The sequence below is a fragment of the Papaver somniferum genome, chromosome 11, assembly GCF_003573695.1.
Source record: "Papaver somniferum cultivar HN1 chromosome 11, ASM357369v1, whole genome shotgun sequence".
NCBI classification, from domain to species: Eukaryota; Viridiplantae; Streptophyta; class Magnoliopsida; order Ranunculales; family Papaveraceae; genus Papaver; species Papaver somniferum.
Genome location: NC_039368.1, coordinates 71,691,859 through 71,708,351, shown reverse-complemented (window position 1 = coordinate 71,708,351; position 16,493 = coordinate 71,691,859). Strand labels below are relative to the sequence as shown.

At 37.2% G+C, this 16,493-nt stretch overlaps 2 protein-coding genes across 4 annotated transcripts; one reads left to right on the top strand and one right to left on the bottom strand.

Annotated features, from left to right (window-relative positions):
• Window positions 1–216: 216 nt before the first annotated feature.
• LOC113321978 (ecotropic viral integration site 5 protein homolog) lies at window positions 217–7,883 on the top strand. 2 transcript variants are annotated; one of them, XM_026569970.1, is made up of 18 exons: window positions 217–627; window positions 1,342–1,411; window positions 1,495–2,094; window positions 2,166–2,342; window positions 2,466–2,579; window positions 3,219–3,277; window positions 3,422–3,488; window positions 3,661–3,712; window positions 3,812–3,904; window positions 4,058–4,141; window positions 4,275–4,690; window positions 4,835–4,896; window positions 5,524–5,593; window positions 5,750–5,830; window positions 5,930–6,031; window positions 6,155–6,279; window positions 6,876–6,993; window positions 7,252–7,883. In XM_026569970.1, the coding sequence occupies exons 1-18, from the start codon at window positions 611–613 to the stop codon at window positions 7,387–7,389; spliced, it is 2,445 nt and encodes an 814-aa protein (XP_026425755.1). In that variant the 5' UTR covers window positions 217–610; the 3' UTR covers window positions 7,390–7,883. The 2 variants fall into 2 exon arrangements, with proteins under 2 accessions (XP_026425755.1, XP_026425754.1); XM_026569969.1 differs by lacking the exon at window positions 217–627 and adding an exon at window positions 850–1,172.
• A 153-nt stretch (window positions 7,884–8,036) lies between these two features.
• On the bottom strand, window positions 8,037–11,285 carry LOC113321979 (probable serine/threonine-protein kinase PBL7). Of its 2 annotated transcripts, none has more exons than XM_026569971.1 (5): window positions 11,100–11,285; window positions 9,835–10,034; window positions 9,374–9,563; window positions 8,877–9,271; window positions 8,037–8,595 (listed from the first exon to the last, which is right to left on the bottom strand). In XM_026569971.1, the coding sequence occupies exons 1-5, from the start codon at window positions 11,188–11,190 to the stop codon at window positions 8,284–8,286; spliced, it is 1,188 nt and encodes a 395-aa protein (XP_026425756.1). In that variant the 5' UTR covers window positions 11,191–11,285; the 3' UTR covers window positions 8,037–8,283. The 2 variants fall into 2 exon arrangements, with proteins under 2 accessions (XP_026425756.1, XP_026425757.1); XM_026569972.1 differs by having other exon boundaries at window positions 8,877–9,268; window positions 11,100–11,284.
• Window positions 11,286–16,493: the final 5,208 nt, after the last annotated feature.

Genomic DNA, 16,493 nt, shown 5'->3' with positions numbered 1-16,493 from the left:
TTTTAACGGTTGACTAATAACGAATAATTATTATAATAATTAATGTAATAAAAGGTTAGTATAGTAAAATTAGTAGCCTTAAAACTAATTATGGATTTCAAATATAGAGTATCTCAATGGTGGGTTTGTAATTAACAAATTAAAAAAAATGGGCTATAAATATTTTCCCCCATTACTAATACACGCACCGGCACCACAGAACGCCTTTTTGCATTATTATGGTAATAAAACAGTTAAAATGTACAGACAAAATGTTTACTCCGTCCATCAAGACATATCCACTTTCTCAACAAGAAGCAAGAAATCTGATCCAGCGTTTCGCGATCTCCACTAAATAAAATCAGGCCCCTCCATCCATCCTCACATCTACAATTCTTCTTCTTCCTCTTCTTCTTCTCATTTTAAGAAATGAAGCACATGTAGTTGTCACTTGTCATGCATCCTAATTGGATCGTGTGATGGTAACCATTTGCATGTGATGTGGTTCATGCCTCTCTCCTCTCATAGTAATAGACAGAGAGAGAATTTTCAGTTGCAGATTTCAAGGTTCTTGTTAGTTTTTATAATCTGTGACACACACACACAAATCTGATCAAAATCAGTTCCGAAGATGAAGGAACACAAGAGGTATAATTCATTCGATCTTTACACGCGTATTTTGAATTTCTCCGAATTTTTAGCAACTTTCATTGATTTTTAGGTTTTTTTTTCTTTAATTTTTATTGCGTTATAAAATTATCAATTAGGTTTGAAATGCGGCGTAAATGTTGATTACGATTAATGTTTATTTCTTCTTAGTCATTTTTAGTCTCGATCTTGTCGTCTGGTTATATATCGAGAATGAATTCTGTCAAAATTTCAAGTTTAGGTTAAAACAATATAAGAATATATGATCTGATTTTGGTTAATTGGGTTTTAGTTGAGTGACTTTCGTTAATTAAATCCTCTCCAGTATATGACTTATTGAAATTAGGGTTTTAGGGGTAGTGTTCATAGTAGGATTAGTTATCATTGTTAAAGATTTAAGTTTGAATAAAGGGTTGAGACTTGAGGATTCAGTATATGAGTTTCGATTAAGCCAATGCTGAGCGATATGGGCTGTAGGATTGGAATTTTCTGTGAAATATGTTGTTGTCCAGAGTGAGTTGGCAAGAATTTGAGGCTGACCCTAGGTAAACTAAATCATTTCTTTAATTCTCTGTCTTGCGCTCACATCCCATCTGTATCTTTATATTTTTGCTATGATTATGTATATAGCTTCTAGGCAATGATACCTACAGCATTGCCGTATAATGGAAGTTATGGGATTTAAGACTTGAGAACTTTAATTATTTTTAACAGGGACGCTTACGGCTTTTCTGTGAGACCTCAACACTTGCAGAGATATCGTGAATATGCTAATATATATAAGGTATGGCTTTTCTGAGTTTTACTTGTTGTCATCAGAAGATAAGTTGTAAAGTTTTTGCACTTGGTGATTTTTCATGGTTTCAGGAGGAAGAAGAAGAAAGATCAGAACGATGGAAAGACTTCTTGGATAGGCAAGCAGAGCCTGCTCAACTACCCATAAATGGCTTGCACAAGGAGGAAGAAACTACTTCCTCACATGCTGACGATACGGTTCCAGAAGAAGAGACTGTTGTAAAAAAGGGTGTTGAAGAAGACGATTCAAATGAAACTAACTCTGTTTCTGATGGTTCAATTAACGAGGAGGTGGCAGAAGAAACAAAAGCAGACACTGAAACAGAAACAGATAAAAAATCACGCGTGGTACAAATTTGGTCTCAAATAAGACCGTCCCTTGGTGCCATTGAGCACATGATGAGTTTACGCGTGAAGAAGAGGAAGAATCTGTCCAAAGGTGAAAGTGGAAATCATCTTGCTTCCATTGAAGAGGGGAAATCATCAAAAGGATCATCTGGGGAGGACTCTGATGATGAATTCTATGACGTTGAGAGATCAGATCCAGTTCAAGATGCTTCTTCTGCTGACAACGCAAGTGCTCCTGGTGCTGGTAATGATGCAGACTTCCCCTGGAAAGAAGAGCTGGAGTGTCTTGTTCAGGGTGGCGTGCCAATGGCTCTTAGAGGAGAGGTATATTCAAGATATTCTTTGTTTCCCTGTTAAAGAAAGCTGCTCATTTTGCACTCCCCTTATTATTACAGTTGTGGCAAGCCTTTGTGGGTGCAAAAGCACGTCGGGGAGAGACCTATTATCAAGATCTGCTTGCTCGAGACGCTAGTGTTATCAAGGACAACGAGTCTGATGGTCCACTTTCTCACAACATTTCAAGTACAGGTCATGCATGTCCACCTGAGAAATGGAAAGGGCAGATTGAGAAGGTTATTACTTATTACATGCTTGAGCTTTGAACACTAAATTTGATCATCAGTTATATGAGCCATCTGGGCGAGAATGAAATGTCATGGGCTTATCAACTTCAAAAAAATGTTCTTCTTTTGCAGGATCTTCCTCGAACATTTCCTGGCCATCCTGCTTTAGATGAGGACGGTAGAAATGCTCTTAGGCGTTTACTTACAGCATATGCTAGGCATAACCCCTCTGTTGGGTATTGCCAGGTATTTTTATTTGGAGGAGTTATTCTAATAATGCATTTCCCGCTGTTGTAAAAGTATTTCAGAAAGCCTCATGAACCTGTGAATTGCCAACTAGTCAATGTTGAATTATTCGTCTATTGTGCGATGTTAGTTGAGCTTATATCTTGTGTTGTGTCAGATGTTAGTGAGTTAGTTTTGATTGACAACATATAATACTTCTTTAATTAGGTAATTATTGGTGGTTGAGATTCAACTGATTCAATGTTCAAGGCTTAAAGTCTTGGAATAGGTAAATGTTACCGCAACTCATAATGGGAGCGTTTACACAAGTTGATGTGACTGCGCATTGAACAATGTGTCAATTAATTAAATGGAGCAAAAACATGCTTTTGATTCTCCATGCTAAATTTTCGGCTGTGCTATGTTCACGTGCTGACACTGTCACTCGTACTCGCATTACTGTTGCATACCAGAAAAAAAAGGAATAAAATTTTTAAATGCTTGCTTGCTTTGGGTAATGGGATATGTTGCTCACCAGGATCAGTGCTGTATTTCGTTGTTGGTTATTTCTGCTTCCAGTTTGATTTATTTGTCTGGGTTAAACAAAGATCATTAATGATTCACACTAAGGTTATCACGTTTCTTGGATTCTGTTCTCAGGCCATGAATTTCTTTGCTGGGTTACTCCTGCTTCTGATGCCCGAAGAAAATGCTTTCTGGTATGTCTGGCAGCTTATACATTACCCCTTCTCCAAAACCTATTACCTGTTGTAAGAACATCATACAGTTCTATCGTTGCGATGCGACTGTTAAATTTTAATATATAGATTCCGATGTTCTGAATTCTCTATTAAATCTTTCAGGACTTTGATGGGTATCATTGATGACTATTTTGATGGTTATTTTTCAGAAGAAATGATTGAATCCCAGGTAATATCTGTTTTTCTTTCTAATAATGCTTGGGGAAACAGCTACTTTTAACTCCACTTGGTATGATAATCCTAGCTTTGAGCTGTTACATTAGCTGACTGGACAGGTTATCCAAACAATTGCAAATGGGAGTTGTTAGTTACAAATTATTTAATTTATACTATTTCTCCAGGTCGACCAACTTGTTTTTGAGGATTTGGTGCGAGAAAGATTTCCCAAACTGGGTAAGTCTTTTATTACGAGTTCTTTTTTTCCCCTTCTTCAATTTTACATTATCCATGGCAGGTTTAGCAATTTTTATTTTTGTTGTACATCTCTTGCAGTTAATCATCTGGACTACCTAGGGGTGCAGGTGGCATGGGTTACTGGACCCTGGTTTCTTTCGATTTTTGTGAATATGCTTCCATGGGAAAGTGGTCAGGTTCTAATTTATACAAGATTAATTTCTCTAAGACCTGATTATTTTAATCATTAGTCTGCCGAGACTGAGCATATCGTCACTTGCATAATATCGAAGGGAATAATATTTTTTAACGTATGATTATTTTTCTTTTTTTCTACGACTGCAGTTCTTCGAGTCTGGGACGTGCTTCTGTTTGAAGGAAATCGTATTATGTTATTTCGGACGGCACTTGCTATAATGGAATTATATGGTACTGGGTAAATAACACTTATTTTTGTCATTGGTAGTCCATGTTTGCAACAGTAAAACTCATTTACCTGTGCTTTTGCTCGTCCAAAGTGCTTACTTGGATCACATGTCTTACTGCGATGAGAATTTTATAGGTCCTGCACTGGTTACAACTAAGGATGCTGGAGATGCGGTTACTTTGTTGCAGTCACTTGCTGGGTCAACATTTGACAGTAGTCAGCTTGTTTTGACTGCTTGTATGGGTTTTCAGTTTGTAAATGAAGTCAGATTGCAAGAATTGAGAGAGAAACATCGTCCATCGGTAGTAGCTGCTGTGGAAGAACGCGCCAAAGGTCTCCGCATATGGAAGAACTCCCAGGGTCTTGCTTCTAAACTTTACAGTTTCAAGCATGACCCAGAATCTCTGATAACGGAAAGTAGCGCAACAGAAGTATTACTTGATACACAAACAAATGGATGTTTGGAGTCCGGGTCTAACAATCTGGATGAACTTTCCAATGGTCTAACAGAGGATTCAGCTGAGGAGTCTGTTCCAGATCTTCAAGAACAAGTAATCTATTTTCCTTCGGTGTTTCTCACTTATCTGTTGTTTTGACAAGTTCACAATTCCACTACTGAATGTGTTCATTGAAGATTTTATCATCCTGTATAATCGTTACTTATCTATAGTTTTAAAAAACTAATTATTTTCCAGGTGGTATGGTTGAAAGTGGAATTGTGCAAATTGTTAGAGGAGAAACGATCAGCAGTTCTAAGGTTGGTATTCCGTATCACTTTGAGATGCGACATCCTCTTGTTTTTTTGAATATTTGTCCATTGTCTCTTCTTTCTTAAGGGAAATTGAGATGACTTAAGGAAATCATCCATTTATGATGCAAAATTGTTGCACCTGGAATCCAGTTAGGGGTAGGTTTCATACATGCGCTTATCTGCAGCCTTGTTCATGCACCTGTGATGATGTCAGTGAGAAAGTCTAGAACTTGATGTTGTCTCATCTGATCCTATAGGCAGCCCTTTTTTCTATTGAGATCTATTACACTTAGTAGCTTGCAGACTTGCAGTAGTATTAATCTGATCTCTGATTCTTCTCATCTAGTACTCCATTCAGTGGATACATTTAGGCGCTCTTCCATTTATGTTCATTTATTAATTCTCACAGCTTCTTGTAATTTTCTGCTTATGTCTATATAATGGGCCGGATAAAGATGTCAGGAACTTTCAACATTAGCTTAGTGGTTAAGGGAGGTGCTTTTTTAAGAAGTCCAGATTACCAGGAATTTTAGAGCTAACTTTATGAAAACATTTGATTTTAAACTATTTAATTATAAGAGTACAGATTTCATGCTCATTATAAGGCACTGAAGTACAATGCTCCCTGGTCAGGGCGGAAGAGTTGGAGACAGCACTTATGGAAATGGTTAAGCAGGATAACAGACGGCAGTTGAGTGCAAGGGTACGTTTGAAACAGTTGTACATGAATCTTTGGGAAATTATAAGCCAAGTTGTGTGCGTAGGAGCATTCATTTTTAACAAGGATATTGTCTGTCAGTTTCTTTCCTCTCCATCTTCTTACCAAGGCACTAATCCTGCATAATATGAGTCTATGCAGGTTGAGTTATTGGAGCAAGAGGTGGCTGAGTTACATCAGGCCCTCACTGATAAGCAAGAACAAGAACGTGCAATGCTCCAGGTCTTTTTTTCTCTGTATTCTGCACACTTTTTGTTTAAATTAGGCCCGTCTTATGCACTAATTTTAACCTTCTCTGTCTTGCATTCAATTTTATATTAGGTTCTAATGCGGGTTGAGCAAGACCAAAAGGTAACCGAAGATGCACGGAGGTTTGCTGAGCAAGATGCAGCTGCTCAAAGATATGCGGCTACTGTTCTCCAGGTAAATGTTTCTCCTATGTGTGTCTATGCCAACACATGCTCCAGTGATAGGCAAATGGATTTGAGTTGGATTTGCACAGACTAGTTAACAGGTTTGTTGGTGTTACCTCATTAATACTTGCAGGAAAAATATGAAGAGGCTCAGGCATTACTTGCACAAATGGAGAAAAGGGCAGTCATGGCAGAGTCAATGCTGGAGGCTACCCTGCAGTACCAATCTGGACAAGTAAAAGCACAACAATCACCGAGGTACTAGGTTTAAAATTGCATATTGTGAAGTGGCTTTTTGCGCCCATAAAAAGATTCCCGTCTAAATTTTGACGCCCTTTTGCCTTAAGGAATCTCAAAAGTCTAAACTGCTGTTTCCTCAAGTGAAACTAGTTGGTCTCGTTATTTCGGACATTAGATTAGTATGTTCGAGGGAAACTAATTTTATTATTTTTATAAAAAGATATAGATGTTTTATCGATCTCGCTTTTTCTAACAACATATTAACAAGAAATGAGCGGAAAAGGGAAACATATGCTGGAATAGTGGAAGAGACACTCTGTATACTTTGAACACTTATCAGCTGCTGGTTCAGCATTCTACAACATATTTAGAACAGCCACTGAAGGCAGAGGGAGAGACATTTCAGAAACACTAATCTTTTTACAAGAATTTATAGAAAACAGTTTTTTGGGTCAAGAGTAATTTATGAGGATTGCCAAAATACCTGTCAATCTTCCAATCTTTCTGAATTAAAAGTCCAAAAGTCTCCAGCTTCAGCTAGGATTAGAAATTTAAAGCCATTCTTTGATAAAAAAGAGCTGAACTATTCTGTACCCCTTTGTATCTTTATGTAGGGCTGTAGCAGCTGACTCTGCAGTAGCGAAATTAAATCAGGATTCCCCTCAGGAACTTCCCGCAAGGAAAATCAGTTTGCTGTCAAGACCTTTTGGACTTGGCTGGCGTGGGAACAAGGTAAAGTCTATGTTGATGTGGAAATATGTAGATAACTGAGTTACCGTTACGCAAGAGCTCTGTATCTTGTGCCGTTATCTTGGTGCTTCGAGACTGAGTTATACTAGATGGCGAGCCTTAGACCTGAAATGGGGTTATTAGGCTCTTTGAGATGTCTCTATTATGCCTCCTGATCCTGTTCTCATTAGACACGGTTTCTTTTATCACAATGGTATATTGACTTGGTCATTTTTTCTTTGCAACGGTGAAACTTAACAGGGAAAGCCAGTCGAGGAGTCCAAACCAACTCCAGTTGAGGAGTCCAATGGGAGGAACCCCTCCATAGAAGAGGAACAAAGCATTTCTGCTCAGCCAAAAGATGTAAACATGCAACCAGTAGCAAGTGATGAGAAATAGTGGCAATTAGGTAAAGTAGTGACAGGAATCTGAAAGTTTAATGCCCTTGGTTGTATGCTGATAAGTCTGCTGCTGATCTTCCTGCTTGTATAAATATTCATTGAGCAGTTCCACTTCAAGCAAGACCGGGCTACACGAGTGAAAATTCATTTAGCCTCCTCAAAAAAGTCGTTTTGTACATTCTTGCAGAAAAACTTTACCCCAATCCCTGAAAGGAAAAAGAAGGGTTCAATTTTTGTGAGGATGATGAAAATTTCCTCGTGTAGGGCCAACCAATAAAAATTCCCAACGGTGTTTGAACATTGGGTTATCTCCGGGGGGACTCCAGGAGGGGGCAATGAGAGTTGAGAATAAGAGAAATAGTCGTGTAAAATTTAGTTACTTTGGGATAAATTCTATACATGTAGGTATTCCGAATTTCTATATTCTAGAGTTACTCTGAACTGTAGTCATTTTGAATTTTTTATGGCAACGTGAAACAAAATCAATGCTAATATCATGTCCAGAAGAAATGCCTCCAAGACGGTGCCAGTTCCTTTTCCTTTTTGTTATTGCTTGCCATATCTACTCAAATCTGTTATTGTGTTGTTTACGTGTGTGTGTGCGCGCGCGTGTATGAGAGAGAGAAACTTTAGTACAATCCAAATGGAAAGGAAAGCCAAAGGAAAACAAAAATGACAAGGGGACCAAACACAACATGTACAAACATAAGAACTTCCCATGTAACTACAGGAAGAAAAAGAAACACCTAATGATCCAACTAGCTTTTGCCGGGGGAGAAGATTGAACAAGAAAATCCAATCCTTCACAAACTCCAAGAAAAATAATAAAAAAAGAGGAGAAAATCTGCTAACTTTTGCTCTGCAAGTTCAGCTTCTATAAAAATTTATAATTTCATCTGCAAGTCTGGTCTCTTTCAAATCCACTTCCGCTACTGCCTACATTGAGTCGCTTATCACTAATCTCCCTTCTGGTACGAGGTGGAGTAGATGGAGCCGTGCATGTATGAGGGGTATATTCTTGCGAGGCAAGGTAAGACAAAGCTGTAACCACGTCTGCTATTAAGGGTCGCATGGTTGGTTGCTCCTGAACACACATTGCAGCAACTGCAAGTGCTTGATACAAACCTCTCACCGGATACTGACCTTGGAGTGTTGGGTCAGCCATCTGCGGAAACGATTTCCTGTCTTTAAACAGTGGACGTGCCTGCAATAAAACAGAAGGCCAAAAAAACTTTTTACTCTTGCAAAGGAAATAATTCTCACTTGTATCTTTTTTCCCTTTCTTAAATGAAGCGCTCATTAGAAGAATTAGCTCTTTAGAGAAGATAACCTAGCACTTTTAACACATCCTCAGATTATCAGGATCAACGCCATCAATGCATTTTTACAGTATGGGTATATCAGTGGTCCATGTTTTATCTAGTGTAGTTTGGCAGGACCACATATTGCAGCAATAAAACAAATAAAATAGAAAACAATTCTTACCCAAGCAACCAGGTTTTGTTCTTTAACAAGTTTTGAATTGTCAATTGCCTTTCTTCCTGTAATAAGTTCCAATAGCACAACCCCGAAGCTATAAACATCTGATTTCAATGTTAGCTGGCCAGTCATTGCATACTCTGGTGCGCAATAGCCATATGTACCCATCACCCTAGTAGATACATGGGTGTTATCCCCTACGGGCCCCAGCTTCGCTAAGCCAAAATCAGACAATTTCGGATGATACCCCTCCCCAAGTAAAATATTTGAGCATTTTAGATCACGATATATAACGGGAGGATTTGCCGTGTCATGTAAATATTCCAACCCTTTTGCTGCACCAGCTGCTATTTTCATTCGTGTTTTCCAGTCTAGTCGTTTCTTATCAGGTGGAGGATCTGCTGAAATAAAATATGAGATGGAAAAGCCAATATTTCCCTACCAAAAGCACAACAAGAAGTGGTAAACATTTTTATTTTTTTTGTAAGGCTATATAACTATACCATGTAGATGGTCTTCCAGAGACCCTAAAGGCATGTACTCGTAGACCAAAAGTCGTTGATCACCATCAGCACAATACCCGATTAAGCTAACAAGATTGGTATGGTGAAGTAGGCTTAACATCAAAACTTCAACAAGAAATTCCCTGTTCCCTTGCAAACCCTCGCGATCAAGTTGTTTGATAGCCACAACCTACATTCAAGGACAAAAACATTCATAATTAACGTATAAATTCCATGTCCTTAGTCGGTTACTCTAGTCCAAAAGCGCTAGCTAAGAAACAACAAATGTCGACAGTAAGAAGATTGCTAAATGGTACACCGGATAGAATATATATATATATATATAATCACTAAATGAAACATACTGATGCATCCTTATCTGAATATAGAAAAACTTTTATGTCTTTTAACATCTCTGTTCTAAAGGTTAAGTTATCAAAAAATAAAATAAAATGATGTACCTGGTTGGTGCTTTCGAGTCGACCTTTATAAACTCTCCCAAAACCCCCTTCACCCAATAGACAATCTTCCCTGAAGTTCTTCGTGGCAGCTGCTAATTCACAAAATGGAAATGTATGAGCTGAGATATTAGATCCTCCGTTTACAGAATTCTCCCTGGATCCCTTCCTTGTATCCACGGTGGGATTGATTTTTATTTTCTCTGGAAAAGACAGTTAACAAAATGTCAGTTTAAAAAAATATGTATCATCACCATAGACTAAAAAGAAGAAAACCACTCAAAACCCACAGCATGACAAAAAATAAAAAAGATACAGTTTTTTTAGTTGAATTCACACAGGAGCTGAATTACAAACACTGCAATCATCAAATAGTTTGAGAAAGACACATGAGAACATAAAGACAAATGAACAACACCACGTAAGACTTTTGCTTGGATTTTTCCAATCATGCAGTGGCAAAATTAGTAACATGTTACTTCATTCAAGATACAGTTACACATACTAAGCAAAAACTAGTTTTTGAATACTTGATTGAAATAATGCAAAATTGTTTGCTAAATAGTTTGACAACAAAAGACCTAATTCTTTACCACTAGGTTGCAACACTTATACACTTGGAATACCTTTGGGGATTCATGTTCTTATCATCTGGAAACCCTAATAAGCTAAAATGGAAGCCAATGTTTTCTTTAACCAAATCAAAATTAGATTAAATGGGTCTTCTTTAAACATGAAAAATCAAAGCTTCTTGAATCAACATGACTCATTGCAAACATAAAAAGTAGCTAAAAGCCTAAACATATTGAGCTCTGATAACAAATAGGAATTAAAAAAACTAAGGATAAAGCTTATTCAACCTAGATTACAGATTAAAACAGACCTAATCTTTAAAATCAAAGTTCCAACAACATCTAGATTATCATCAAACCCAAATAAAATACCCTCATTGGTGAAATTAACACATACAAAAATATCTATCTGAACAAGACCACAAACAGCCAAACTCAGAATACAAAAAAAGACACAAAAAAATCGTAATCTCAATTTCACAAAAATCTTAAAACTCAACCAATCAAAATCCAGTATTCTTTATTTCATCTCGATCCTAAAGAAACCTCAAAAAACTACAACAATCATCACGAAAACCCAAATTGAATCGAAATCCAGACAACAAAACATGCATAAAAACTCCTCCCAAAATTTGAGGAGAGCTAAAAATAGCATATTTTTAACTTTTTTTTAAAAAAAAATCTCATCTTTGTTACCTGAACAAGTAGGTTTTTTCTGATCAAGGAGGGTAGTGTTCTTCTTTTTAGATTTTTTTGTTGAATTACCAGAACAAGGAAACCATCCCATTATTATTAGCTTCTTCTTCTACTAGAAACAGAAAGATTTAGAAGAAAAAGTAACAAAGAAAAAATGAATGAAGAGAGGAAGAAAAGAAAGAAAAGTAGTCACAGGGAGAAGAATAGCTCTTTTATACAAGTATTAATCCATATTTAGAACATTGTTTAAAACTAGAATGATATTTCAAAATGATTAAATTACCCTTAATACTTAGAACATTCTTTGATGATTCCTTGGTCAATTCACACTGTCTCTGAGGGTGAAACTGGAAATGTCGTATTTAATACGGGTGTTTATTCGCCGGATCTTTTGTTTGATAGTGATTTTTTTCTGTCGAAACCGCGGTTGTCAGGTGAAATTATTTATTTCGGAAAGCACAAGGTGAACAAGCTGTTTTTTTGTTATCTCAGAAACGATTATTTTCTTTTCTTAGCCCGGGAATTTCGAATATTACCTTTTTACCGTTTTCTTCCGATAAATTTTGGAATATCGACCTATTCTAATCATTTAGATGGGTGAACAAGGTCAGTGATTTATGGAAGGGTCCTAGCTCTTTCCGTTATTCAATTGCAGTCGATTTTTTTTTCTTTCTTGAATAAACTTTCTTTCTTGAATAAACAAATGCCTGATTATATCAAGTAGTGAAAACGGATGGGCACCACCAACTTTTTAGTAAGAGTTGTGCAATACTTTTAACAATTAAAAGATGCGAAAAAATAAAAGTGCGCACACACAAGAATTTTGTTAACGAGAAAATCGCAATAGCAGAAAAATCCCAAGATCTCTTTTAGATTTGAACACCAAAACATATTAAGCCGCCACAGACACTAGCCTACTATCGGACTTGGACTGGAATGTAGTTGAGACCGAATCCACCCTCCAAGTAATTCAGTTACCGTCTCGCTCTTTACATCTCTTGAACCTCGCAAGGCTCTACGCAGTTGATTCCCTTAGCGGACATCTTTACAGCCTAAGAGTTGCTTCGACATAAGTGAAGACTTTTGATACCAATCTGCCTTTAACAGATAAGCCTATATGATTTCCGTTTAGATCAAACATTAAGGTGAGGAAATTTGTTTGCAATAGACAAAACTAGCAAACCTCACAAATCCGGAACTTACGACTCTCGAAGAGAAACCTAAATTCTTGACCACCTCTCAAGAACAATCTTCAAAGGATCAATTAATATCAGTTTTCAGATATATATACTGAGGAATCCCAAAGTCTGAGACGAAGAGAACTGTGCGATTACTATCTATCTTGCCTGAAAGAGATTACGAAAACATCGATCACAGAAAAGCAAGATCAGGATACACGAACTACCAAGGTAAAAATAGTCGGACCTAGCTTCACGAATTCCCAAAGCTAAGTCTTTTAGTCGTAGACCTAATTATGTTTCACAAAGGAAACTTAAGTCTATAGATGACGACTCCAGAATCAACTAGGACACAAAGTGTCAGGGATTGATTTTTCCAGTTGAAAGATCTCTATTTATAGATTCTCAAGGACCAGGGTTGCTTAGTATTCAAGCTAAGATAACTTGAGAATCAAGCAGACACTTTAGGTTTTGGAAATAGAGTAGAAAAATATACACTATGAAACGGTTCTGGAACCGTGTATAATGATTGTTCGGTTTGGCGAGTATGCCAAAGAACTAAACCAATTTGATGTTCATTTAAACACCTAAGAATTTAATCATGATGCACATACATAAGTGTTTGAGTGCGAAAAGACGAGGGTACCCAAATACACAACAATCTTTTAAACATCAACCTGTAAGTCCTATAGGATGAGGTCGAGACAATATGTTAGAGCATAGCTCGGTAACTCACCAAGCGTTGGTATATCAAGTTTGGTTGTCATATTTAATGTGTCAAAACTCATCTAAAGTCGCTTGATTAAATACTAGAGTCAATTTCGTTTAGGTTGGACTAAAAAGTCTAGGAATATTGAGACATACAAGTATTACTCCGAAGACATGAAGGATGTGAAGAAGTAGCGAGCTACAACGACGACATCATCCTTCCACTTGAGGTTAGTAATATTGACTTGAACTGTTTCATTCCTAACGTATCTTTCAAGTCGTGCTATATTGAAAACGTAACTGCGAAGCTGTATATAATGTACATATTGTATAATATTGATGTGACATGATCATAATAGTATGACCGCAGTATTAGGGAATTAGAATACGAAGTATAACACGTATCTTTTGAACTTCGTAGATATGACATCGACATAATCTTGTATATATTGTTATGATTATGTGAATGGGTTATGGTGAAGATTCCATCATAGGAAACAATGTTTTACATTTGCTTAAAGGAAGTACATTCATGAACTTGTTTTATGAATCGAAAGGGAAATCATTAGGATTATTGGTCCGGCTATTCATTGCAAATATTTGGATGACCAATATGTATGAGATGGTAGAACCGATCTTAACTTATGTTATGTATCTTGGTGCAACTAATCACAATGCCTGACTTATGATTTGATATGGCTGCTTTTTATTAATTGGTGTAACCGATCCTAAGTAATCACCATGCGTTGGTATGATCGATCCTTGTAATTGGTGTGACCGATCATGAGTATGATTTGATATGGCTGATTTTTAGAGCCGTCAATTCGGAGAGGAAAGTATCCTAAATTAAGAAAGACCTAGTTGCAAAATGGATTTGTTTCCCCATAAATTAAGATTTCCGATTTTGAAAGAATTTCCTAAAACTAGTTATTTACGAAAATTGTTATCTTCACTCCCTATAAAAGAAGATTATTTTGTGTTGTTTTTACAAACATCCTGGGATAAATTGTTCGGAATCGTAACTAGGTTTGTCTATACCTCTTAGATTGTTAGAAATATGGGGAAAAGGAAATCAACAGAAAAAACACCTGAAACTGACAACCTAGAATTGAATCCATATATTCTTTTTGGTGATATTGAGAAAATCAAGTATCCTCACTTGATCAAAGACAAACAAGAACTTACAAATTTTGTGGATAGTACATGTTTTGAAAGTGTTGATGGTGGTTTTTAGTTTAGGGTGAAAATTGTAAAAGTCTATCTACCTTACCCGACATCAGAAGTAACAGACCTTGGTATCTCTATATTCCGCAAGGAATTTGAAGAATATATCAAAATCTGATGAGTGCCTATGCCGCTCTTCATATTGTATTGAAACTCAAGCTCTTAGATGAATTGTTCACTAGAATAGAGCCTAATGAGTATTTAAGCTCCTAGTTGCATTATACACTAATGAAATGGAGCCATTTAAAAGTGTTGAGTGCCTAAAACCTCTTCGCTCATATATGTATTGAGCAATTCAATATACTTATGTATATGAAATTTACTCAGAATGGTACATGTAGCAACAATCCCAAATATTCTATAAATTTATCTTGCACCAGTATTATTCACTAATGCATAGCCTTCCTAGTGTTTTCCTATGCTATATTCCCCAGCCGAACTCTCAATTGGTATGACATGATGATTAAAGTTCACTCGCAATGGAGTAGCATGAATCTCCCGAAGTGTCAGTATTGAGACCTGCATGAAAACACCCACATAGGCTACACCACCCTCTGACAAAGAGATCAGCGCGTTCGCACACCTTTTAATTAAAAGTTGGTGCGATCGAACACACTTAAATTTCTTAAGTAAAATCTAGACTGTTAATATCAGTCTCAAAAATAATCACGACCGCACGATTTGGCCGCGCGATTCAGTAGACCTAGCGTACTCTTAACGGAATTAGGAAATCATTACAATGGCCACCTGTAGGCCCACTAAATCCCTAGTTGATCGAGTTCTATTCAATTAACTCCAAAGCACCCCGAACGTCAACTCTAAGATGGGTGTTCGCGCAAGCTCAAACGATCTATGACCGTTAAAAATGGTTTTAGAAGCATCACGAACGTCCAACTTTTCCAGCCTGGTTGGACGACTTGGATTCTGCTACGAACAGTTAAGGAAGCGCAGGCATGATCATCAGTGGGCCCATTAGTGCCCTAGTCGATCGACTTGCATGCGACAAACCTATAGAGTGCTCAATCGCTTACCCAAACATGGGCGTTCACGCTGTGTAAAATAGCTCAAACGAATTGAGACCGGCAAAGACGGTCTCAAAACGCATCACGTCTGTTCAACTTAGCCGGCCTAGTTGGACGGCTTAGATTGCATCTTGAGCGATCAAAGAAGCGCTGGCGTGTCCACTGGCGACCCAACTACACCCATGGTTGATCGACTTGCTCACGGCAAGCCGATAACGTATAGAATCGTTCGCGCTGCTTTAGAAACCCTAAATTATGTTTGCGGCAACACACTACTGCCGCAAATCGATCACAACCATCCAACTTCACCAGCCGAATCGATTAGCTTAGTTTTCATTTTAGGTGACCCAGGGATGTCAGCGTGCTCGCTGGAAACCCACCTTTGTACATGGTCGATCGACCTACTCAAATCCAAATGCAATACCTCGAATCGCTCGCTCAAAAGGAAGTTGGTTGATCAGCCTCCAAACCCTAAAAATTGCGTCAACGACGTTGAACAACTGCCGTAAATCAATCACGACCATCCAACTTCGCCAGCTTAGTAGGACAGTGTAGATTTATTCTCAAAAAATTAAAGTTTTGTATAAAATTCAATATGTGACGCAATTCGACAAATTTGTTCTCATTTGAAACTTGAGAAAGCACTCTTTTAACTTAAAAGTAATATATAAGAGTAACAAAGTTGGTAGCTGTGTTGAAAGGTCATGATAAAATAGATTACAAATTACATTTTTCAAAAAGTTGCAGTTTCGCTAATCTATAATCAAAAAATTGTATAAACTTCATTTAACAACGATATTACAAAAATCTTGTATCATCGTAAACTTGAGAAATAACTCTTCAACATAAAAATGAAGTCCCAAAGTAACAAGGTTTGTGGCTGTGTCGAAAGGTCTCGATAAGACAGGACATGAATCATGTTTTCAGGAAATTTCAGTTTCGGTAGTCTCCGTTCAAAAATTCCCACAAAATTCATTAAGCATTGAAATTAAGCAAATATGATCTCATTGTAAACCTGATAAATATCTATTCAACATAAAAATGAAGTCCCAGAGTAAAAAGGTTTGTGGCTGTGTCGAAAGGTCTCGACAAGACATGACATGAATCATGTTTTCTGAAAATTTCAGTTTCGGTAGTCTCCGTTCAAAAATTCACACAAAATTCATTAAGCATTGAAATTAAGCAAATATGGTCTCATTGTAAACCTGAGAAATATCTATTCAACATGAAAAATGAAGTCCCAAAGTAAAAAGGTTTGTGGC